The 27346-nt window shown below is 29.0% G+C and overlaps 4 protein-coding genes across 10 annotated transcripts; 1 reads left to right on the top strand and 3 right to left on the bottom strand.

The window, feature by feature from the left end:
- The first annotated feature begins 1443 nt into the window (after positions 1-1443).
- Positions 1444-5840, top strand: Hel25e (ATP-dependent RNA helicase 25E). The gene is made up of 10 exons (XM_072003528.1): positions 1444-1674; positions 2095-2315; positions 2529-2712; positions 2793-2911; positions 4494-4625; positions 4733-4879; positions 4990-5127; positions 5200-5317; positions 5389-5444; positions 5514-5840. Exons 1-9 carry the CDS (start codon positions 1473-1475, stop codon positions 5400-5402), a joined length of 1275 nt encoding a protein of 424 aa, XP_071859629.1. The 5' UTR covers positions 1444-1472; the 3' UTR covers positions 5403-5444; positions 5514-5840.
- A 139-nt stretch (positions 5841-5979) lies between these two features.
- Positions 5980-7185, bottom strand: LOC139987372 (U6 snRNA-associated Sm-like protein LSm4). Its single transcript, XM_072003547.1, has 5 exons — positions 6951-7185; positions 6830-6871; positions 6638-6736; positions 6366-6543; positions 5980-6289 (listed from the first exon to the last, which is right to left on the bottom strand). Exons 1-5 carry the CDS (start codon positions 6951-6953, stop codon positions 6192-6194), a joined length of 420 nt encoding a protein of 139 aa, XP_071859648.1. The 5' UTR covers positions 6954-7185; the 3' UTR covers positions 5980-6191.
- A 1958-nt stretch (positions 7186-9143) lies between these two features.
- Positions 9144-14934, bottom strand: Wdr82 (WD repeat domain 82). 2 transcript variants are annotated; one of them, XR_011799834.1, is made up of 2 exons: positions 12460-14934; positions 9144-12393 (listed from the first exon to the last, which is right to left on the bottom strand). XR_011799834.1 is itself a non-coding variant. In XM_072003532.1 (1 exon), the coding sequence occupies exon 1, from the start codon at positions 14508-14510 to the stop codon at positions 13563-13565; it is 948 nt and encodes a 315-aa protein (XP_071859633.1). In that variant the 5' UTR covers positions 14511-14934; the 3' UTR covers positions 9144-13562. The 2 variants fall into 2 exon arrangements, 1 of the variants encoding a protein (XP_071859633.1); XM_072003532.1 differs by having other exon boundaries at positions 9144-14934.
- Positions 14935-16922: 1988 nt separating this feature from the next.
- On the bottom strand, positions 16923-27234 carry Kua (Plasmanylethanolamine desaturase Kua). 6 transcript variants are annotated; one of them, XM_072003535.1, is made up of 6 exons: positions 27085-27234; positions 23453-24291; positions 21124-21783; positions 20474-20685; positions 20125-20343; positions 16923-19975 (listed from the first exon to the last, which is right to left on the bottom strand). In XM_072003535.1, exons 3-6 carry the CDS (start codon positions 21353-21355, stop codon positions 19715-19717), a joined length of 924 nt encoding a protein of 307 aa, XP_071859636.1. In that variant the 5' UTR covers positions 21356-21783; positions 23453-24291; positions 27085-27234; the 3' UTR covers positions 16923-19714. The 6 variants fall into 6 exon arrangements, with proteins under 6 accessions (XP_071859636.1, XP_071859635.1, XP_071859638.1 ...); XM_072003534.1 differs by lacking the exon at positions 27085-27234 and adding an exon at positions 25719-25848; XM_072003537.1 differs by lacking the exon at positions 23453-24291.
- Between the last annotated feature and the right edge of the window lie 112 nt (positions 27235-27346).

Here is a 27346-nt window from a genome sequence, read left to right as displayed (position 1 = left end):
AGATATTTTTATTACAAAAATATAACAATTGATTTACATTGAAATCTTATACATTTTCTGTTTTGTCTTATAAACGATTATTTTATTTTGATTAATTTTAAGCAGTCGACGAATTTAATGAATACACATATGTTCAGTACTATAGATATTTGTTTATATAAAATATTTCCTTTAATTGCTACCATTACTTATTTCTAAAAGACCGCCAATATTTTAATATGATATATGATTGCGTATATCCGGTCATTGTCATTATAAGAATGAAGTTATTCGCAAGTTACAAGTAATCAACATCGGTATTATTATTTATAATGTTAAATATTATATTAACAATAATACACGAACAAAATTGTAGCATAATTTGCTCACTGTATTTATTTAATATTTATTATTTCGAATAATTTTAATACAAATATAGTCTTTATAGGATGTATGTAGTTTTGTAGTTGGCAACTCTAGTCTTCCGGAATATAATGCGAGAAATTACACGAACACACTGACTATAGTAGTGATGAGTTACTGAGCGTCAGTTTGTTAAAATTGTGTCTGGAGGTAAGGTGAACATTTGTAATCCGTATTTAATTATTTATTAATAATCAATCCATACGTAAAATGTATCTGATTGCATTAAGAATATCCTCAAGTTTTACTATTGCATAATAGTTTTATTATTGGTTATGTTCCATAGTAAAAATTAAATGACGCATAAATGTTTATCTTGTAATCTATAACGTTGAAAACGTGAACGAATTTGAAGGATAAATTATATAATTTTCAATTGTGCAGATATGTACATGTGTCTAATTTACATTTTCAAGATGAGTGTTTAAAAAAATTTTGATTTTGACCGTTTTACTTATTTTATACCTTTCGTTTTTTCCACGAGTAAGCGATGTAGCGTCACTAAAATGGCGATTACATTAAGTGTATTATTCGTACAAAAATCATTATTGTTATAGGCAAGTGCATTTTCATAGGTATATTTATTTATCATGTATTTGAAAGACTTAGTACTTATTTAAGTGATTTAATATTCATTTATTCATATAGTTTCATAATATTTCAGGAGATAGATTTCTAGATTATAATTAATACTTTAAAATTTTACATGAATTTTTTTTTTTTTTCTTTTGCCAGATAAAAATAAGGGAAGGTATCAAGAAATTAATATAAATTTACTAAGATAAGCAGAGATTTGTTTCATCCACTAAATATTCTAATAAGTACTGTTCTTTGAATATTTTATATACTTTTACATATTCTGTGTATCTTTCGTACACCTAAATTTCCCATAATTGCTTAAACATCTGTGGTCTAAAGAGTTATTACAAATTTGAAATCAAAATTTAATAATAAATTTTATGTATAAATATCTGTATATAGTTTTATTATATAAATATAATTTTTGTAGGTTTTAGTTATATGTATAATATTATTTTTCAGCAATAATTCAATAAATATAAAAAAAAAAGATGGCGGATAATGATGACCTCTTGGATTACGAAGATGAAGAACAGACTGAACAATTAGTTGATGGAAGTAGGGATACACCTGCTAAAAAAGAAGTGAAGGGCACATATGTATCTATTCACAGTAGTGGATTTAGGGATTTTCTTCTTAAACCAGAAATATTACGTGCAATTATTGATTGTGGTTTTGAACATCCATCTGAAGGTAATAATGTTACAAAGTATAACATACCAGTACTAAATTTTATATACAGTACTGTCTGCAATGACAGTTGACATTACATTCCCACAAACTGCCATTGGTATCTGTACATTATATTCTCATTAATTATTAATATCTCACTCATTCTTTTTCCTTTCCTCATTTAAATTTTTGGGACATGTACATATCTTGATAAATTCATCGGTGTCTAGATAAACTTACAGATTGTATATGTTCTTGCAGGCAGTACTAGATTAAAATTAATATATTAAAATATATAGATATTTAATCAAGTGATGAAAATCTGATAGGGACAACAGACTACATATGAATGATATATCTATAAACTGATTACTTGACTTGTATAAATTATATCTTTTATGTTAAATAAATGGAGATTTTTCATGTAAGTCTTATTTACAGTGCAACATGAATGCATTCCCCAAGCAGTGCTTGGTATGGATATATTATGTCAAGCAAAATCTGGCATGGGAAAAACAGCTGTATTTGTGCTAGCTACATTACAACAATTAGAATTAACAGAGAACCAGGTCTATGTCCTTGTCATGTGTCATACGCGAGAACTTGCTTTCCAAATTAGCAAAGAATATGAACGATTTAGTAAATATATGCCTCATGTGAAGGTAAGCATAACTTATGTTAATTATATTTAATTATAGTTTATAAGGAATCTTCACATGATGAAATATAATTATCATATTAAATAATGGTGACACTCTTTAACACCACTACCTACCACTGACGAAGATTCTTATATTTGTTATACAATTTAGCTTTATAAAAGAAATATGTTTGTGAATAATGATTCATATCAAGTAATGTATTTACATTACTAGGTCGGTGTATTTTTTGGTGGTTTACCAATTCAAAAAGATGAAGAAGTCCTAAAGAACGTATGTCCTCACATTGTTGTTGGTACACCAGGTCGTATCCTTGCTCTTGTTCGAAATAAAAAATTAAATCTGAAACACTTGAAGCACTTTATACTCGATGAATGTGATAAAATGCTCGAGCTATTAGGTATTTATAAATACAGTTCTTTTTTTATGTATGACTATAGCCCTGTTGAATATAAATTATATACCTACATTTATTTTCAGATATGCGCAGGGACGTACAGGAAATATTTAGAAGCACTCCACACGGTAAACAAGTCATGATGTTCAGCGCCACATTGTCCAAGGAGATACGTCCTGTCTGCAAAAAGTTCATGCAAGATGTAATTAAAAAAATCTTCCTCTTCACTTCGATCTTCGATTGCTCCTACTTCGTTGGCCCTGTATTCATACCCAGGACAAAGCTCAAACCATACTATAAATATCGTTGACGGCGCACCCGCGGGTTAGGCTAGTTAGACAACACTTTGAAGGAGTGACACAGAATTCAATAACGAAAAGCCCCTCGATGTCTCCGGTTGAAAGTCAAGTTCTACAACTTAAACGTAACAAGTTGCTGCTCCAAAGTTTTCCTCCATTTACCGGATGACGAGATATCTACTCATAAAAGGAACGATATCTTCGTTTAAAATCGTTTCTTGAGTTGATCAAGATGATGTTGACGATGTTTTAAAGCAATTTTATTTAGTTCCTATCTTCGATGTTCAAATCTTTTAAATTGTCTGCTGCATATTGAAATTGCCAAAGTTAAAATGATGTTCTGTATAATGTTACACGAATATTAGGAAACGTCATATATCTGTTGGGAGGGGTCGGGTGGAAAGTTTCTGCAATTTCTATGGGCAGATGATTCGATCAGGTGTAAGGGAGGGGTAGATTTTTAAATGACATAGAGCAGCATTGAAAGCAGTTTTTGATTGGGTGGGGGGCTAAGAAGATCTCAAGAAAACCTGAAGACAGAAGAGCGCAAGAAAGAAGATGCAAGAGGATGAATGGGAAACTGGGGTTAGCTAGGATGATGATATTGCTGCAATTACGTGGCATATATCTAGAATTTGTTAGTCGCGTTCGTCTTATCTATAATCGAAACAACGTATTTTGATATTTTGCAAAAAAAGCTAATGGAAATCAATAATCAATTAATAGGAGTGAAAATGGAAGTGTTCATACATAGTTTGATCGTGTTCACTTCTACGTGAAAGCAAAATATAAATCAGTTTGTGTATCACGAATCATAAGCTATTTAAGTCGCGATGTAAAAAAGTATGTATCCCAGAGGCCGTTAAATTTTGTGATAATGAGCATACCAACAATAATCAAGGCCAATTCTGGGCATATTCCGAATATACTAGAATTTGGGAGAAGAGATTTGGCATCGAGTGGTCAGCGGATGTGTGACAGAACATTCATGGGTGCGCCTTCTTAGTTCTGTTGAGGTGACTGCTGAGTTTTCATTGTTGGCACTGCCCAGAGATGGAAGTCGTCGGACCGTATGTAACCAGCATGACTAATCCGATCGACAAATAAGCGCAAAAAACTGAGAATTTAAGCAGAAAGTTCTCGAGAAATCATCTAATATATTTTATTTATAGTTACTTAATATAAAATTGCCATTATCAAGGAAGCGGGAGAAATTGGGACATTCATAAAAAAAATACTCTACATTTTCACATCATTTACGTCACTTGTTAAATTTTCATTTGTAGTTGTTCATTTTATATCTCAAATTTGTTTTCAATGATTTTTTGTTTATATTTCTCCAATACGCGATTTCATTCGTAAATTTCGTTACATTTTCAACTTAATGTGTTACATCTAGAAAAATATATTGAATCTGAAATTATCAAAGGTATGGTTATCTATAGGGTAAAATAGATAATCTTGTAAAAAACATTCTCTGCGCAGCCCATGGAAGTCTATGTGGATGATGAAGCGAAACTCACGTTGCACGGTCTACAACAACATTATGTGAAACTTAAAGAGAATGAAAAGAACAAGAAGCTATTTGAATTACTTGATGTACTTGAATTTAATCAGGTTTGTCCGCAGACATCGATTAAGCGATATTGTTATTATTTACTTTAGGATTTTCGTTATGCATTAAGCTACTGTAATATTCGTTTCTATTTTACATCACTCTATAGGTCGTTATCTTTGTAAAATCTGTACAAAGGTGTATGGCTTTGGCACAACTTCTAACAGAACAAAATTTTCCTGCGATTGGTATACATAGGGGTATGACTCAGGAAGAACGGCTATCAAGGTACCAACAATTTAAAGATTTCCAAAAGGTAAATGTTGGTTGTCTAGTATAAGCCTATCTAATATATATTTCATGTAATGTAGATGTGTAATATTTCATTTGTTTCGAAATAATTGCAAACAAATACTATTATTTTAGCGAATTTTGGTAGCTACAAATTTATTTGGACGTGGTATGGATATTGAGCGTGTAAACATAGTGTTTAATTACGATATGCCAGAAGATTCGGACACATACCTACATCGAGTAGCCAGAGCCGGTCGTTTCGGTACCAAGGTTAATATTCGCACGATATATTATAATGTAATAATACTAACATTCACTTTAATACTCGGTTAATACTTACAGGGTCTTGCTATTACATTAGTCAGTGATGAAAGTGACGCTAAGATATTGAACGATGTTCAAGAACGGTTTGATGTTAATATTACAGAGTTACCAGATGAGATAGATCTAGCTTCATACAGTAAGTTTACTTTAGTATAAAATTTGAATGTGTAGTTCAAAAATTTTAAATTAATTTAAATTTTGTTTTAGTTGAAGGACGATAAATATAACATCATTCCCCAAAATAAATTTGAGACTACGATAAAGTAAGTACTAATTATAGTTCCTTAATTTTATTATAGATTATCTTTTTATCGGTGTATCTTTTATTACAGGCACATGAAAATTTAAACAATATACCGTACACTTGTCATTATGTATCCACGTTAAGTATAACATATATTTTGTATCGATTTACAATTTTCTTTCCACTGATCTGACAAACCTTGTGAACAAGTGACATAATCAAAGTAATTATAGTTATGCTATGATTCTTCTAATGAACTACAATAAATAATTCACGTTGTGATTGTACAATACTATTTTAACTTTCATTCTACGTTCAGTAAATAAGAATTGCGTGTATAAATAGAACTAAGAGAATACATTTTGTGTCCTCTTTAATACCTTATGTAAATGAAATAAATATTTCTTTTTTTATATATTTAGTACGTTTAATATTATCCTAATTGAATTCATAGATATCCTCATAGGTGTCCTCTTTAATACCTTAAGTAAACGAAATAATTTTTTATATATATAGTACATTTAATATTATAGTACATTGAATTATTAGTTAAATATAATTAAACTGTAGAAATGTATTTTTTGCTGTACTTTGTTAATAGATTTTTGTTACAAAAATTGCTGTGTATTCAGTTTGTATGTTTATACATTTTAGTAAAAATTACTTACATAATAAAAGTAATAATTTTACATTTTGTATGAATATTTTTGAGAAAAAGAATAGGAAATTGAAGATTTGCTACGTAAACTAAAATGATAACATAATTTCATTTGGTTCTTGCTTTATTTTGAGATTTGTTTCCTCCTTGATTACCTGCACCACGACCAAGAGCAGCAGGGCCTCTACCACCACGACCAAAAGTTCCTATGAAAGAAATATTTATGTGTGTACATACTATTTAATATATGTATATTTACATATATATTATGTATGATTATACCTCTTCCACTACCACGACCTCGTTGACTTTGTCCTCTTCCTTTCATTTCTCCACGTCCCCTCGATTTCATTTGTACATCTTCTTTTACCATATCTATGACTTCATCAGGAATTCGTAAATACTTAATTGTACTACCTCGAATATAGCATTCAGGCATTCTCCAAAATTTATCGCCATCCTAAATAATATATATTACATTATATACAATAAACTTTTATACAAATAATTTATGAAATATTTCATTAATTCGAAAAAATGTATCGTTATTGTACCCTGGATGTACATATAACCTCTCTGAGATTAATATTCATCCAGCTATCACAACTAACTAAATGTCCATTATACGTTTCTCCATTCTTAAGTTCGACTAGCTGTAAAATATATTATTAAATTATTTAATTGAAAGCACTAATATTGCTAGATTATATGAAATATAACTTTATAAATATATATTTGAAACTAACCATAGGATGATTTTGAGCAGTTCTTAATAACGACAAAGGTAACTGAAAAATACAAATGTGAAGTAAATGAAGATAATAAATTATGAAAATTAAATTTTCATCTAATTATTTTTAAATTTACCATTTTTTATCACTTTGATGTGTATTTAAATATCGCACGATCAACATCAAAACAAACCGTTCGAAATGTTTAGTTATATTATAGTCAGGATAACCAACTAAAATGTAGTTATAGTATAGTCCAGACAGTCAAATTTTTCATATAATTATATTTCTTGTAAAAAATCGATAGGCTTACTTTTATAAAAAATACATTCAATAATTACTTTTCAAATATAAGGTAACGAAAACTATCTAATAACGTAAATAAAGTTTGATTACTGCAGCTAACATTATTGACTGCTGACTAGTGACATTCGAGTAGCACTGCTCGTCTCGTTGGGCAAATTATAAATAATATTCTTTACTACAATATACATATACTTATAATTTTTATATTTTATTTATTACAAAAGAAATGTTTTGTAATTGCATCGTATCAAAAGTACCTATTTGAAGTAGTCATTGAAAAGTAACTGCAAATATTTATTAACTGTTAATAAGTTAAATTCATACAACGTAATTTGAATTATATGAAAATAAAAATTAATTTTTTTCAGCTTAATACAAGATATCCTTTAATGAAAATGTAAGTATACATAACTTAGGTGATAAATGACAAATGTTGGTAAAAGAAGATGTGAAACCAGTTAATTTTGCTTCAATAAGAATTCAAAATATGGGAGAAAACGTTCATTTTGTGGCTGGTTAGAATTTTCAAGAATTAATTAAAAGTTTTAATATTAGGAGATTTGTATGGTTCTAATCAGTTCATTATACCAGAACATGAGGGCTACAAAATAAAAAGAGGTATTTTTTTATCTTAGAAAAAAGATTTACAAGAGATGGCTAAGAAATTGATTTGAAAGTAAATTGAGTATAGAAAGTAAAGCATTAATAAGACCAGAGGATCAAGGGAATGAATGCATGGGAACTGAAGATATGAAATAGAAGAAAAATCCTTAAAAATTTCAAACATGACAAATTCATCTACCAAAGATACTTAACAAATTACTTCTAATAACAAATATTGAAGGAAATGTACAACAAGAATTAAATTTAAAATAAGGAGATGTTCTGTTTTTAACTTGTGGAGAAAAGATTCGCATGGTAAATACACATTAATTTATTATGTTTTCAACATTCATTAATTTAAATATATATTAAATATATATTAACATTAAACAATTATATATATTAACATCAAATTTAAATTACAGTAGATATTATTGGGAAAAGTACATCTTGAATTCACAAATTTCTTATAAAGTAAAGATAAAAAAATTCGTACAAGGAATGTATTATTGTGGATCACCGAATTTCCTTTATTTTTGTTCAATACTGGTAAACATTAATCATTAAAAACCATGCATCATCTATTCATACAACCTCATCCAGATGATATGCAATATCTTATAAAGAATTCACTTTCTTAAATCGACTATCCACTATCCATTGTCTTATCAAGAAGCTTTTCTTATTAATTAATTAACGAACTTAGTACTTATATATACCTATATACTTATTTTAATAAGTGAAATACTTATTTGTTCCTTTACAGGTTAGAGGATTACATTATGGTTTGGTTATGAATGGTTTTGAAACTGCAAGAGGATCAATATGAATTCACAGATCAAAATTACAAATAGAAATATTTTAAATGCTAAATATAGATGAATTATCCTTAATGCAAATACTTGATGAAATATTTAGAATCTGTTATTCCACTTCATGGTAGAATTGCTATAGGTATTTTATTTTTAATTCAAATATCAGCAATATCGAATAGTATTGAATTATAGGATCATTTAATATGTTTAATCCATAATACCAAAACTATAAAAAACGATGAAGCAAGATTTAATATCAAGAGTACTTTTGAGAAAATAAAAAGATTTTGTCATATACAGGCAATAGACAAATAAAACCTTTTGTATTTTTTACTATATTGTAAAATTAATTCTAAAAGGTTAGCTTGTTATCTTTAAAAAATTCTTTTCAATAATTTGTGTATATTTTATACAATATGTCTGATATTTTTATGTTCTTTATAATAATCGTCATACTATATGAAAAATCTGTTTATATAATATAATATAATAATATAATATAATATAATGTGATCATGAAAAGTATTCATATGTTACTTTATAACATCAATTTTGTACAAAAATATTTAAAAACACAATTTTATTTTAAGTAGAATAAAATTCAATTCCAAAGTATTATCCATTTTATTTAAATTTATTTCATAAGAATCTGCCTTATAATTTACAATATCTATGAATGTTGTAATTACTGTAAATCATAATACATCCGTTTATATCGCATTTTTATGTTGTTATAAATATTGCGAAGAAATAATAGTATCACAAAACATAATGAAAATAATTTTGGCATAACAAAAAATATGATTGATGCTGCATTCAAAAGTATAAAAATTAATAGCTCATCTTTATATTTACTATGTCTGAACAAAATGTATAATCAACAGCTATATATCATAAGTGATAAATTTATTGCATGAAAAAGGGAATTACACGTATACCATATTAAGCAATATTTGCACAGCTTTAATTACTAAAAATTCTATCAATTTTACTGCAGAGATGTAATTATGTTACATTAACATACGTGTTACGTAATTTTAGCGATTAAAATTGCTATTCAACATTACCATACTGTTAACGACTTTGCAAAGTAACTTAGACATGATCAGCCATCAATAAAACAATATACAAAGTATACATACAACAGAAATGTGAAATTATGTTATTCTATGTTAGGGTTTATTTATGTTTCTAAACGATTAATAGAAATCAGCATAGAAATAAAATGATAAGACCAAATTTTAATGTACAAAAAAAGTGTTTTATTAGAATTTGTTTTTCTTAGTAAACTTTCACGCGTTCTATTTAAATTGATTAAAAAAAAAAAGAAAAAAAGGAAAAATTCTTTTATCTGCGCAATAAATGTTATATATAAATTGAACATTGTCATCAAAGATTCTTTTTCGTGAATTACACTTAAAAATATGTTCGTTCAATAAAAATTCCTTAATAAACACGCTGATATGTTGTTACATTTAAAGTGAAAGAAAATTTCATCATTCTGTGTTAATTGTCGTTTCGACTTAGCGAACTGGAACATAGGTAAATGCGATCACAAAACATTTTGTTTCTTTCTTTACAAAAAATGAATTCTTATTTCAATTTTTATTGCAATTTTCATATAATATGGAAGTAAAAAGATTTTCTCTTTCAATACAATATACTAAAATATCTCTTCATATTTACTATGCACAATACATGTTCCAAGTATTCAAGAATAATTCAATATCGTTAATCGTTTAAATGTTTCATAACAGAAATTTTCATTTTATAATGACAACACGTTTGTTTTCATATGTTCCTAGTTCTCTAAGAATCTATAATGCACTATTACGTATAACGTGTTAATTAATCGGCTTAACTCTTACGCAGAATAACGTAAAATTCAATTAAAAATTAGTACTGAATATGACTACATTTCATCTACAAACACGCATGTCGACTGTTATCCCATTACCAAAACTTAACGTAGGAACTTAGAAATCTCTCAAAAACTAAAACGTTTCAAAATAAATGTTTCTAAATATAGAATAATTAAACATAGATTAATTACTTCAATGAATCATCACATTTAGTATCTTTTGTTTACTTTTGCGTCTTCTTTCTTTTTTTAAGTGTATTTTAATAAAACGCTCTCTTAATTGTTAAGATTCATTCGATTGACACAATATACACCTAATCTTAATTCAGTTCTAAATCCCTATGTTAAGTGGCCGCATAAATCGACGGTCATGACAGAGGCGTAAATGAGTAATATTGTATAGTTTAGAAATAATATTTCTTTTACTTCATTCAAATAGTTAAATATGACAAAAATTAAACTAAATGGTTTAACAGTAAAAAGTTCTTGGCTTGTACATTATCTTCTTTTTTATAGATTGTGTATCCTCGTTATGGGCAATAGAATGCAAATATACAATCACTAAATGAAGACTGATGTTTATAAAAAGAATATCATATTATTTTGTTTTTATATATACAACTTTACGAGGATTTGTACAATCTCAGGAAAAAAGAATCGTTTATTTATGCCCCTGACTGACGCTTTATACGTGGAAACAAATTGAAGTGGACTTATAACCACTGAAAAATCTAATCGATTAATGATCAATTTCCACGTCTCTGCTCACGGAAGAACGTAAATTTATCGATTAGATAATGTTCCGTCGTTAACTTGCCAGAATATATACAAGTTGTCGCTTTTTCCGTTTGGGAACACAGTGTTTCGCATGTTGAACGATTTACAGAAATTTATATTCAAGATTATTCTTGGCATGGGCTTGGATTTATTCAATTATAGTTGGCAGTATGAAAGTATTTTAATCTATATACGTGGATCGATCGTGGTACTTTCAAAACGATTTGATTTCTTCGAGTCTATCTTTCGGGTGCCCTATGAAATCTTTGCTTCGATCTGGTTCATTAAATTCGGCGTATATTCGTCTTCTTTTTTGTTAATTACGCACAATACACGTTTTTAAATAACAATCGTATTTCTTCGTTTTCGCATGTTCGACGTAGACCGCAATCTTTGCGTACACTGTTTCGCCACTTAGAAAAATACTATTTTACAAGATGTGGCGAACTCTCGTGCATTGGCGCACAAGTAATGCATTCAAGAGCTCGCCGACCTCGAAGATATACAAGCGAACACATTACATACAAAGAGACATTCGTACACGCACTCATACACCGTTGTAGAATCAATAGACAATACGCAAATATGCAACACAATCATACACGTTACGCATACGTACGCGTTTTTTTCGTATAGAATAGTACAATCATCTACTCTTGCATAAGGTATGTTAAGGAAAACATCTAGAAATTCTAGAGGACACTGTGGATATAATGATATATACACGTATGATGAAGGCAGGGCTATATAATCGAACAGACAGAATGTGCACGAGCAGTATTGTAAATATGTAGTACAAGTCATACAATTTTGTGTAGTATTCTTTTCGATGCGGTTTTCGCGATATCTTCAGTTTTTCATCCTATATAAACAATACAATTTCGATAATTTATTAAGTATGGACTTACATACGTATAGAACGAAACGAAACAGACATTTAACTACAATTATATCATATTAAAAGGATGGATTGTCGAACTTTTTTTCTTCTTTTTTATATCTTTTTCTCTTTTTTAATTTGTAATAAAATGCTGCCTGTTCATTCCAATGCACCTGTTGGCTTATAGTAAAATGCTTTATCGCATAGATGTAAACATTAAAATTTACCGAACTATTGTGTGAAAATGATTAGACTTAACTGCACTTCCTACCATCATCGAATGTTTTCTCACCCGGCCCGCCGGTTCCACGCATGTAGATTAAAAACGATACCATATCTAGAATAATACATATACAATAACATAAGTGCCAACGTTGGCAGTATACTTTCAGAATTATTATACCTTTATCGCATGGAAGTAGTAGAAACACGAGATACTTTACTGCCGTCAACAAAGTGTCTATTTAAGACATTTCACATGTTTATTGCGCATAATAAATAAGCTCGATATCCTATCGTTCTTGCGCGCAACGAGGTCGTATAATCATTGAATTTCAAGTGAACGCCCGTTCATAATGAGGTTACGAAAAATATCCCTGATTTCGGACGGCCACTAGCAAATTTAATTAATGAATCAATTTGTTGAGATATGTGTTAATGCAATATGATTACAACAATTTCTCCATGCGCGATATCAGCGACTACAATTCTTCTTTTCATCAACCAATTATGTATCATAGAATAAAATGTAAAATTTCATATAGTAGATATAGAATTCGATTTGTTTTCGAAATATTAATAAAAAAATTATCATTCTTTTTTCTTTTTTTGTGCTGTACAAACTTATTTCAAGTGAATAACGTCAAAATTTTTCAATTAAAAAATCTATACAAATACATTCTATTGATAATATAATATATGTTAATTTTTTTTTAGTGCAGTGAATCAAAATAATTATTGAAGTTATTGGTTTTGCTAAAGTATGGTCAAACTGTTCAGATGTCTGTATGGTATAGATAATTCTGTATCGTTACTACACACAGGTACACAAGAAGGAATTATGTACACAAGATGACATATCCAAATACTAGCAATATTTGTAGCATACTTTGAGAAATAAGAAAAGTGATGGTGTATCACGATTTTTAAATATTGACAAGGTATTATGATGGTCACGTTCATCGCGCCACAGAGTATATGACGATGAAGATGAAGATGGCAAAATACATAAACCATGCATGACATACTCAAAGCAAGCCAATGAGCCAAGCGGGCCAATTTCCTGGATATTGTAGCCATTTTTTCTGCTTCTTGGGTTTGTTCCAGCACCGGCGTCTCATACGTCGGTTAGTTAATCTTGTACATAATGTAAATGCAATTTCTGCTCATTTGAAATACCCAAGAACTGTTGTTATTCCCTCCTTGAACCGATGTCATTTTCAGTTCCTTCTTGCACAAAATTAGATAAATTCTAGCAAGCATTGCCCAGTACTTGATGCATTGATTTTATGCACTTTCGTCAACAGTAGGCAACCAAAATGCCATATTGGTACAGGCAGATGCTAACATCATGTACTTAGGATTAAATTGAATACACTGAACTGGTGCAGGGTGATCTCCATTAAGCACACAAACTTTGTATCCAGTTTCAGCATTCCATACATGCACTCTCCCATCTGTGGATCCACTAAATACAAATTGTGAATCAGGACTAAAGCTGGCTTCAATTGCAATTCCTTTGTTGTTCAAATAACCAGCAAATGTTTGTAGCGGAGTACCATGAAAAGCATCAATCAAACGGATTGTGCTGCCATTTGTAGAGATCAAAATGGTTTTACCATCTCTACTAAATTTTAGTCCTGTCCAATCACATTCTTTCTCTTGAGATAATTTAAATGTAACAAATGGCCCTTTGTCGAAACTGCGTAGATCATATAGCTTCAAAAACTCTGAATTGACACCTGCTGCAAAAATCAGACCCTCTGGATCATATGCAGCAACTGGACGTCCCGAAACATTCATAACACCATGACAATTAGGAGAACGTAAGTCCCATAGTCTTAATGATTTATCTAAAGACCCAGAAAGAAATGTATCTTCTATAGGGCTGATACATAATGATACAACTTTCTTGCTATGACCTGGGAAATATCTGATATACTTATTGTCATGTAAGCTTAGATAGCGGATGGTGTCATCAATTTTTGTACTGCTGTGTATCGCAGTATTCTTTGCATGGGTGAAATGGATTAAATCTACACCATATTTCTTGGAATTGACTGTACGCACCTGAGTGCCTTTCTCACAGTCATATATCACGATCTGGTCATCTTCCGAGCAGGAGATCAAAGTATCTCCGTTTGGTGAAAAATCGATGCTATTTATGCGATCGGAATTTTCACGGAAAACCTTAGCCACCTTGAAGCTCCTCACCACGTGGTCAACGAGCTTCATGGTGATGGACGGCGCGTTCTCCCTTTCGTGCCGTCCTCTTAACCTCCCCGCTTCCGCAATTTCTTTTTCCTTTCTTTTGATATAGTCTAGGCGCCGAGGCGCGAAGCTTCGGCGGAGGGGTCAGGGGTTCGTCTATGTACCACTGTTATTCACCTCGCGGGAAGAAAAAACTCGCGGGGAGTTCAAGAGGTCAAAGAATCCAAAACGCAGCTCAACTATCACTTTGTTAACCTCCGGACTTTCTTGATTTCTCTTTTATCTGACTATTAGAGTTACTTCTCAATCCGAAGTTGATTTCCTTTAATTTGACAAAAGGGCTCCTTCCAATGTCTTCTCTCTTTCCTACAAACGGACGCCGTCGGCAGACTAGCGCACACTGCACGCACAAATTCTGCCAACTGTTTAGAGAAATGGATGACGAATTACCGTGAACTGTTCTCAAGATACTGTAGATTCATACCGTGAGTAAAGCTATCGATCTGCGTTGACGTCGATGTAACGCCCGCCTCCTAAGAAACTGTTTTATCAGAAGGAACAGGGAATTTGAAATTTATTTAAATCCCTAATTGCTAAATTAAAACTTTTTCCCTCAAGTAGTAGTTACGAAAAATGTTATTTAACTGATTAAATTTGTTATCACGATAATGTGAAATTAATATCTTTTTTAGTCGTCTTTTTTCTATTATGTATTGGATGTGAGATGTGAGATGTGAGATGTTATATTTAGACAATGAATTTTTATGCATTTATAGGAAATTTAAAATTGCAAAAATGCACATATTGCACATATTATGCAAAAAATATACAAAATATCCAAAGTGTAGAACTTATTATGATATTCAGTGGAAGAAATAAATTTCTACTGAGATTTCATTTGTTTAATTAGCTTTACAAAAAATGAATAAAAGTTCATTGTCTAATTATATTTTATCTTAGTTATGGTATAGTATTACGTATATGAATTACTTAATAAAGTATTATAATAAGTATGCAAAAAATATTTATTAAAGCAATGTAATTTCTATCCTTTAATTTGTAATTATAATATAAATAACTCAATTTATATAGGATGTAATAATTGACAATTAGAATCCAATAACTGTGTTTCATTTATAAAAATAAAATATTAATTAAGCGTTTTTATAAATTATTTTTATATTTGTTTTTACATATTTTTAAATAATTTTTTTGTTATTTCTCAAAGTAAATTTTTATTGATAAGATGTGTGTCAAATATTAAATGTGTAATATATCATTTAGGATTGGTACACTTTTATAAATTTTGAAATGTTTATTAGATATAATTTATTGTTAAAAACTTACTAATTAATTGGAAAAAGGTGTATCACTGAAATAAAAATATAAAATGACAGCAAGACACAAATATATATGAATATTTTGTTATTTATTAAGCAATTATTTGCTTCTTTCTGCAGGATAAAGTTTTATAATACAATATATTGGTATTTAAAAAGTTTATCAGACATCAATGAATATTTAAATCCTAATGTGCAGTTTTGCTATATAATTTATAAACATATAAAATTTTTATTATCACAAGATAATGTTTTTATTAGAGAGTCACATTCTTTAATATCATTGTAATAATATTCTCCTGTATGTTTACATCTTAATAACAACATAAAGATGAAAAATTCTAACGTTGCAAAGTCATAATCAAACAAGATGCATGTTCTTTTCCTTACAACATTAGTATAAAATATTAATTCAGACTTTTGTAAAGTTACTGAACTATCACTTTGACATTTTCAGAGACACCATTATATATTAATGATGGAACAATGCTATTTCTAGCTTATGTAAGGCTTGTTTTTTTATAGTTGATTATGAACTTCATACATTGTTTATGCTATCCTCATTTATTTATTTACCATCTCACTAAGAGAAAATTTTTTTAACTAAACACATGCAGATAAGGCAAATGCAAATTCCAGCTTCAGTCGCTATTTATACATGTTACTGTAGCCAGAAAACTGCATATAAGCATATTTTAAAAATTTTGGATGTTCTATTATTTTGATTGCATTTCATGTACATTTGTAATATCAGAATATATATTACAATATACACATACATACATTTCTGTTTATCGCGAAGCAACTTTTCGAACAATATAAAAAATTAAGAGTAGTAATTTACTTTTTTGCATTTCTATAATTCAATTGTAATTCGTAAAAATTAATAGAACAATTTTAGTCTATTGCATGCTGTATTTTTAATATGTATAATAAATTTTAAATGTAATTTTCTTACACCAAATCGAGCAAAACAAAATGTATGTACGCATATTTGTTGAAATTACATTTTGTTATTTCTTTCTCGAAAAATCAGTTATTAAAAATATTATAAAACTGAATGTGAAAGATTGTGTTTAATAATGATACAATGTAATTCCATTAAAAGTGTTCAATTTATAATCATATGAAAATAGGTATGTGCATTTTTGCAATTAGTATTAGATATAAATATTCTTTATGTATCAAATTCAATATATTTACAGCCTTTATTTCATTTTCCGTTTGAACTATGTGTTATATATTTCTCTTTTATAAATTTAAGCTTAATAACATATATTTACATCTAAATGTGCTGCTGAAAATTCAAAATTATTAATACTAGTAGTTCTTACAATGTATTTAAATTTATTATAGCGTTCAATTCAGTTTATTTTGCGTAAATTTCTTATGAACTATGTACTGTTTAAAATAGAGACTAACTTCTAAAGTGAATGTAGCCTCAAAATATTAAAGCTTAAGATTATTTTTCAATAAAATATTCTTTGTTTTTATGTTATAAGGCTGCTGGTATATTGACTGTTATTAAAATTGTATAAATCTATGTAGGAATTGTTCAAATGAACTATTTCATAAATTAACATTAATTTTTTGGTATTGTTATTAGATATAATGTAAATAAATATCTACATATTCAATTCACTGAATATTGGTGCAATAAATATGTTCACATAATTAGACTTATGGAATGTGAAAACGAGACACTTTATTTTAATCAAAATATTTCGTGTTGCGATATCGATCATTAAATTAATGAAATTAGTTATGTAATTATCATACATCTATGCTGCCTTTATATATAACGTTTTATGTTTCAGTAGTCTTTCTTTTTTCGTTGTGATGAATGGTGAGTTGTAATTCCAAATTAACATTCAAGTGGTACACATAACTAAACGCTCAAATCATTCATGGTAAAATAATGAATCTCCATTTTTTCATTTTCTCTCATTTCCATATATGGACGACACAATGTACAGTTCTATTCATATTTCAAAATTCATCTTTAAAAATCTATATATCGCAAAAGGTAATTAATGTTTGCAGTAATAGTAATGACATAAATATATATTGCGTAGAAAATTAAGTTATTAGCCAAAAATATAATCAATATTAGCCAAAAATATAGTTTTTGTGTTCATTTTGCTTTGTGTTGTTATTAGGTAACTATTAAATAGATCTATATTAAAAAAAAAAGCATCAGTTCTGACACGCATTGCTATTTGACAAGTTTGTTAAAAGTTTATGCTTTTTTTTTTCTATAACAATAACAACAACAATAACAAGTACGATATTTATAATAAACGTAATGTCCTCTAATATCATTTTCTTTAAAAGACATTACTAATGATTTGCTTGTAAGGAACATACATCATGGTCAAGCTCTGCATAAAGTATACTGAAAGTTACAAATCATTCAAAATAGTAGTCAATGAAAAAATGTGTATAAAAATCAAGGTAATTATCGTAATTTTAATAATATGTATTTATGAAGATTCCACAAATTTCTCATACTACTTAAGTATCAGTATACTCTATCCAAGTCAAACCAATTTAGAAAACTGCTGCAAAGAGCAATTAACTCTTTTATTGGTCCCTGAACCTAAAACTTGTACTTATATTTAGCACCTTACAATTTTTATGTCTGTTGAATTATTTGTCATGAGCTAAGAAATATAATTGGTAAAAAAAAGTATCATTTTTATACTAAACAAAGACGTCATTCAATTTATAAGCAATGTTTTATTTTTTTATATTATTTATATATTATTTCATAATATTGTTAAATAAATCTTAGCTCAGACTGTGTACAATGTAGACCAACTTTTTAAATCAAGATTAAAATCAAATTGTCGATTTGAATGATTATGAACACAATGTAATATATAAAAAAATGTATATAGATTTATTAATGAACAATAGCTAATTTGTTTTTCTTCTAAACACAAAAGATATTAAATTATTTACGTAGATAGGTAATAGTTAAATTGACAATATTCATTTTTAGTAATAAGTTTTTATAAATCAATGCCTTTTATTAAATTTTAGTAGTTCAAAAATTTTCTGGGGTTCAGGGAAATTGATTGTACTTAAACAGCAGTTTAGGCTATTATAAATTAGCATATTAATTAATTTAAATATCTTTCCATTAAAATTACACTGTTTAGATTTATGCGCGAACAAATGTAAGCGACAATTTTAAATTAATTCATAAATATGTATACATGTATACAAATACATATAGTATGTATATATATACACATGTATACTTATATACATGTGTATATCAATGCATTTTATTTTTAACATTCAGTTTCATTTCATAGCCACTGGACATTGTGTTTAAAATTTAAATATAGTACACTTCTCATTCACAATGTACTGCAGTATTTTGTGATTGTAATCTTAATACTTTATAAATTATTATATAAAATGTTAAATTAATACTCTCTGCTTCAAATTTGTGCTACTTATGTAATGATTGTGCGGTGCATAAACGTATGAATTGCTTAATTCATCAGGCCAATTGTTAATTCATAATTTATACTTACACAAACATGATTTCATACTCACATTTCTCTTATGTAATGTATATACATATATATTTATATTATTGCGTTTATATATATTATAAATGTGTAAACTTCAAAAGCATATTTAAGTAATACTAAATGTCTTTAATCACGCTATCTATTTTGTAGGAAAGGCCTCGTAGTGCTAAATATAAGAAAAAAAAAGATACAATATAGATTTAACTTTCCTTTCAGCATGTTCTATTCAAAATTTTTCTCTATATTTTTTCATGAAGTTAAAGTTCATGGAAAATTTCATTTTTTTGTTAAATTTTTTTTTATCCGTGAAAATGCATAAAACAATAAAATACATTAATTCTCAAGATCGTTTTTGTGCCCATTTCAAATCATCCGCCCTAGGTTTACAGCCAGTAGCTTTTTCGATTACAGTTTCTAGTATATACCAAAACCGAAGTTGTTCTAATGGCCAATTTAACCATCCAGTAGTAATACAGAAATAAGTCTCATGTGGTGCAACATGATGCACACGATGATGTTTCCTAGGCAATATAATTCTATGTTCTTGTAACCAAACAACCCAGGAAGGTAATCCAAAATATGTATGTGACCATTTATGTATCTGGAAAAAGTCTTTTATGTTATTGCTACTATGTCACTCTGGTAATACTAAATTTGATAGAATTGAAGAAGTTTATATAAAATTTGTACTTTGTTTCTTAAATATAAGAAGTTATCTGAAATATATATCGACAAATTATATTCAATTACCTGATTAGTCATTGCCACAAAAATTGCAAGTAGAAACCAATAACAGGTCCAAACAAATTTTTGTTGTATCTCTGATTCTGGGAGAGTTAAGAAATCCCATGTTAATTTGTAAAGGAATGGAATTGTGACCATGAAATTGTCACCATTAGTTTCTATAAAATCATGCCTTGTTATGCTAGTTGGATCAATGTGGTGCTCTCGAAATGGTCTTAAAAAATTCTGGAAGTACACATATATATATATAAATGTATATAGATATGATCTATTAATAACTTTCATCGTTCAACGAAAACATTAATCTTAAACGTGTAAATAAGTATATTTTGTGCAACGGTTTTCTGCAATTTACCTTTCCAAGAACTGGAAGCTCTACAGAGCCCCATGTGTCAGCAGCCCAATGTACTAATCCAGATCCAAAATCTGCCGTAACGATGCCACAAAATGCTGCTATCGCTATCGAGCTCAAATTTTCTAATCGTAATCTGACAAGAATAAATATCGAATTAACTACGATGAGGGTAATGCAGATACCGACACAAATGCACTCTTGTGTTCTTTTCCCTGCAATAAAAACATTATCATCAATCATCGTTAATCACCGAAATTTCGACAGTGTACTATTCTAACTACAAAATGTAAAAAATCTTTACATATAAGAGTGGTATCATAATAATGATTTTATAATTATTGTATAGATACAAAGATATGTATTGTTAGATTGCCCTTTATTTTAGTTCACACTCGAGAATTCCAAGGTGCGACCGATATATAGCTAATATTTTGGCAAGTATTAAAATCAGAAACATATAATGTATTTACACGTGCCGCTAATGTATACTTTTCCAAGATTTGATATTAAATATAATGAAATTATTAATTGAATTCACCGAATGTATTTTTATATATAAAATACATTCAAAATTGTTTTAAATATTAATAAATATCGAGATATCGCTGAAAGTGTCTACGTGGGAAAAAATTAATTATTAAAATTATTACCAGTACTATAAAGATTTGCTAATTCTTGAGCACCCTTGTGATTAGGACCCCATCTTGGTACAGTTCTGTCCTCTTGTGAAGTTGAGACCACCGAATTGGCATTGGGATCGTCCTCGAGCATCGAATTCTCGTAGATCTGCCGTTCGGTTTTCACTGGCGCCAAGAAATTCGTAGCCATCGAGCATGCGGCTGATGCCGCTTGGCCCAAGTTCGCTACCTTTATCTCATCCATACTTAATATTGTAATTATCTTGAATATTCAAATCCTAATGTGTCTTTTTTTCTTTTTACGAGTCGATCTTGCTTCGTAACGGTTGCGCGTTTTTCGACATTGCGATGTCTCTTTGAATGGGTTACTCAAAAGGCAGCGATGCGTTTCTATATATTCGTATAAAGGATTTATACTCTATCGAGTGGGTTCTTACAAAATATGGACGATCTTTTGAATTTTGTATGCAGAAACTGCCATAACGTGTTACGCATCATTTGATGTAGTTTCTCATCATCTATTGTTTGATCCATCTGATTCTTGTACAATTTTCTCTACTGCGGTCATTATACCATTTATATGTTGGATTTATAGTTTTGTTGTTGTTCTGTGTTTCTTTTAATTTCGTTCTGGATTCTTTGGATCTGAAGCCTCATTCGACGAAATTTGTACTACGAGAAACACACAAAATAACAATTATTATTACAATAAATAATTTTTATTCTGATATACATAATTAAAAAAAAAGATTGCATATGATTTTAATTCATGGAAATATTTTCTGGTATAAACTTTATAGCATGCTCGATTATTAATAAAAATACAAAAAAAGGTACTAAAAATTGCATATTTAATGTATAATATTTTACCAATATAATTATCTTAACATGCAAAAATTTTTCATTTCAACGACGCTTTGAACAATCAAAACGAACATTTTATGATAAAGTATTGAAAACAACAACTGAACGAATATCGTAACAAATATCGCAAATATCGAACTTTCCTTACCGAATAACGTTTTTTATATCTAATTTCACATATCTTTATCGGTATACTACTTGACAACTAAGATGCTTGGGAAGGCTTCAATAATAATAATAATTCACAAAAGAAACATTGTAACATAATAACAAGCTACAAAACTTATTGTATTGAACATTTTCGACTTAACTTATTATGATTTTATATTTGTTTTTTAAATAAGATATTACTAAGAAATTAACAGTAATAATATCGATTAAAGTAATTTCTGAAAAATCTAATAATTGCTCAAACAACATTTATAATAATTTTCTTCATTTTATTAATGCAAGTGAATTATAACAATTATTGCATTATTTTATGCTTATAATAAATATCCATCAATCGTTTAATTATATTAATATAAATATTTCTTCAAAGATATCGCTTTAACAAAAAAATTTTAAGCGTTCAATTACAATATTTGTTGCAATAAATGTTGTCACGCGTTATCTTTCAAGAAAAATGAAGATAACAATTTATAAATATCTAAGCTGTGGAATAACAACAATATAATCCGCGTCTGTATGTAGGCATCGGCAAAGTAGGTTAATTTCGCTTTTACACGAACTTAAAAAATAATTTTGATAATGTATCGAGTCTACTTTTAGTTACATTTTTAATATGTGTGTACCGACTAATCGAAATAATTCAAGAGCTACTTTGTGTCATGTGACATTATTAATTTATTTTATCTTATACCCATACACATAGAAAATTTAGAAATTCGAAAAATTGAACATCTAGGACAAAAATGAATTATAAAAAATTAATTGACTAATAAATTCAGTTAAAGTGTCTTTCTAATAAATAATATGTCATCACTTAATTAGTTAATCGTCTGTGTTTACATATATATAAGTAAAAATTTTACAGTTCGATCATATAAAATTTCGAATGAATGAATATTTTGCATATACACTCGTTCAAAACTAAGAACATTTATTAGCTTATATTTTAACAAAATTGAATTTAACATTACATTATAAATTATAATAAACAAATTGTTATATACTCTGTCGTATATACCTTTGCAGACATGAAACTTGATATCTCGTTGTTCATTCATTTTTCGGAAATTTTGCACACACGATATTCTAAACCGGCGTGCATGGTTACGCACACGATAGATTTGCGCTCTATGCGTACACTACACGCGCACGACACGTGTATTTGTAATTAAAGCTGTAGGTAACACTAAATAATATACAAGCAAATATCGACAGATAATATCATAATTTAAAGTTTCAAAATGAAACATTGAAATTCATGGTAAAATGAAATTTTGAATGGAAATAAACATCAGGTAGAGCATACCCATAAGAGAAGCGATAAGAACAGAGACAGCGATAGAGAATCCTCGCAGAATTTAGAGGATTCTTTGATGTTTCTGCATGCGGTCGTTATCTTGGTCGACACATTGTCCAGCCATAAAGTTGCTGAATTTGCACGCTCAATTAGTCACTGATAGGGTCACAAGAGACCTACGACGAGACACTATCGTACCTCGTAACGATATAACACGTACATATGTAAAGAAAGCACGCATGATGTTCATATGCAGTCATGTATAAATTTTATACACGAGATTTTTCTTCTTTTTTGTCGTCAACTTTGATGTTGCTACACCGTGATATCACCACAGAGAACTGGTAGTAACAGGTTTGGGAGTTTGTGTATTTTCGTGAATGACAAACACTAGTATAAGGACGTAAAATTGAAGGTAGCAAATAACAAGAGAGTGCGTGCGTAAAGAGAAAAGAAAGGTGGGAGTAATTGACGAAAGAATCGAGGAGATATACGTTGACACAAGTTGGCATTTAATTCCGGGGACTCGTGGTTTTCTCTTTTTCATAAGCCGAAAGATACGAAAATAACGAATAGAGCGTACAAACGGAGGCGCTAGTTTCGCAGTATATGCCTTACACCTTACACCGTTCTGTTCACCCGATTCTTCTCGATTCTTTCTCTTTTACTCGAGTTCACGTCACGCGATTTGCCTCTGTCTCTGACTCTTTCCTTCTTTCATACGAGAACTTCTCCTGCAACCCCGCCTCGTTTCGTGACGAACGACCGGCGCCGCCTGACGACCGTAGCTCGCGTCGCGACGCTCTCGTGGCGCCGTCATGCGGTTACCCTCCCTGATGTTACCACTTCTAGACATAAGAAGAGTTCCGTTGAGTTGAGGTGGGATAATTTGTTGCGCTCGTATTTTCATTCACATCGTTATTTCGAATATACATACGCATACGCGTTGTTCTACTTGATTAAATCGTCATTCTTCGCAACCTTATTATTACGTGTATTATTATATTAATCCTACATTACTATTAGACTGTGGATTTTTATGCATTTATACAAAATTTTAAATTGCTCAGAATGCATATAATATGAAAAAATATATAAAATATTCAAAGTACTTTGTATAGTACTCTGTAGGTAAAACAATTTCTTACCGATCTTCTGCCTTTTTAATTATATTTTTAATAATATGGATTTTGCATAAAAATCCCCGGTTTAATTATTATACACATATACACGTTTTTTTCTTGAGCTTTTCATCATTGAAGATGTAAATATTACTAATTTTTTACTTACTAAAAATATGAATTTAAAAATTATTTTCTTTAGCGTATTGTTTTATGACTCATTAGCTGTACACGCTTATGAAATTTACTTTATAACTACTTAAAATATAGTATGCAAGACGCACGTAAATTAGGAGCTATAGAAATTCATGTAGTATATATATACGTCATCGATTAAGTATGCAATATGTCATGATTATTCGTGTATGTGTATCATACAACATTCTTACATTACTAAATGTTGTATATTTGTTAATTAACTTGAATCTGTACAATCGGGTGCGTAATCGTTAATATGAATGGTTAAACTTTTACGCATGTCCTTAAATATCACAGTTATCTACAAATTTAATATTACGATTGAAGTTTTCAGTTATTAATTTTGATATCAATTGTAACGTGCTCTTAAAATTCTCTTTATATGAAAATTAAAATTTATTACAATTATAATATAAACAATAAATTTATAATAAATAATCACATACTAATAATCTTATAATACCAGACTTATATGTATATATATAATCGTGTATTTGCGTTGTACATTATATTTGTTAAAAACAAAGAATTTATAAGGCATAGCCTTCGACAGCGAGTTGTTAAGTTTCAAATCTAATGTGACCTGAAAGTCCTTTAGGGACTGGTACACATGATGTTTCACGAAATACTCATACTTTATTTAAAAGAAAATCGACCGAGAATGACTAGCTTCTAAGTTTTTCATGAGTTATATCACGGATGTATATAGGTCCGTGATCACGTAATAGATAATAGAACACACGATAACATACTATTATGTATAATAACAATCATATTGTAATAGCAATTTTCGATATCGAAATTGTTAAATAAATTTTATATTAGCTTGATAGAAAATTATCGATTGCCTATCGCAAGCAATCGATTAATTTTCGTCGTTAAACCAATTTCTTATACAAGGTATCAAGCTCGCGATCTATCTATAATTATATAAAAACATTGGTTTATGTACTTACCGAATGAATTTAAATATAAAGAGTTAGATGACCATTACAACAAAGCAGTATCATTAACATGAATTTTAACTTCCTTTCCATTAGCTTTTTTTAAATATAATCTGCACTATTTTATAATATTTAATAAAATTTTCTTTGTAATTTATCTGTTTGAGGTTGAGTTCTTCTTTTAGCCTTGTACGACCAGTCTAGTTGCCAAGTTACAATAACGCCAAAATAAACTCGGATGTGCGAAACTTCGGTTGACATAAATTCTTAACCGTGATAAGCACGTTATGTATGCACAAGGGGCGGTTGTCAATCATAGAGGAACAAAAAGTGTTTCCCTTTTTTCACATCGGTTTTATTAAGCTATTAAAGAAGCAATGAACGTAAGTTCATTTTCTAAGTATTGAAAGTCAATAGCGGAAACGTTTCAATCGTATTCATTCGTGATTTGCGCTACGTGATTTAACAATAAATGTTGAATCATTGGACCTCTACAATGTGAATATGAGATAACAACACAGTTTCATTGGTGCGCGTGCAAACGTATAGGTGAGTTGCTATTTAAGTGCTATCAGTACCTAGAAACTAATCTGTAAGATAAAAGGAAGGTAACATTGTTCAATTTTCACAGAAGTTAGATTTCTTGCAATTATGTAATACTTCTTTATTTTATCAGCATTCATCATTCATCTTTATAAAAGCAAAAATTATTGCTTTATATTTTCTGTATTATATATAATTTATATTTGATATTAAAATTGATCTAAAGACTTAAAAAAATGGAATTATTATATATACCCATCATTTATGGAAGTTAATTTTATATGTAAGTATAATTAACATCGAACGATCGGATATTCTTACATAAGTTAATCTAATTTAATCTTCCTAATTTAACCTTCAACTCTTTATAATTACGTTAACGACAAACCTTTAAATTTATTTCCTTTTTCCTTTGTACGCGCGCGTTTTGTCTGACTGGATGTTTTGGTACGTATTGAGAAATTTGTAAGAAATATTTATTTATTTGTTTACTTCATAAATTTGTGTTAATTTTCATTGCTTATGCATTATTTACGATTATACGTGTAATAATTTTTTCTTCTAATCTAAAATTAGTTTTCTATTGTAGTTAAATTTTTACTATTATACAATAAAATGTTTCATGTATTAAATTTTGTATCAAATAAATTTTATTAGATTTGAAATTTTATTAGATTTTTATTGATTAGATTATCAATTAGCAAAATACGCAAAGATATTATAAAACATTTGCTATGGTTACTATGTGAAAAAATGATAATATTTCCGGTAAACAATAAGCTATTCGTATGGCCTTATGAATAATGATTCAGATATTATGCTTCGTATAACTTACTATTAAAATTTAGTAATACAGTGTGTGATCGGTCTAGATTTTCCTTAGCTTCAAAAGACACTGAATCGGCTATGCGTGTCGAGGGTATAACCGTGACGACATGATACATAGATTCTCAAGGTACAATGCACAGTGTATAATGTGTGTCACAATGAAAAACCACTAGTTAATATTTTTTGCTGCTGATTGACTACATATCGGTTATTCACAGACTTGTATACTATGATATATACAATCATGATAAGCATAACTACAAAAAAGA

Source organism: Bombus fervidus, chromosome 5 (genome assembly GCF_041682495.2).
Source record: "Bombus fervidus isolate BK054 chromosome 5, iyBomFerv1, whole genome shotgun sequence".
Taxonomy (NCBI): Eukaryota; Metazoa; Arthropoda; class Insecta; order Hymenoptera; family Apidae; genus Bombus; species Bombus fervidus.
This window is presented reverse-complemented; position numbering and strand designations above follow the sequence as displayed.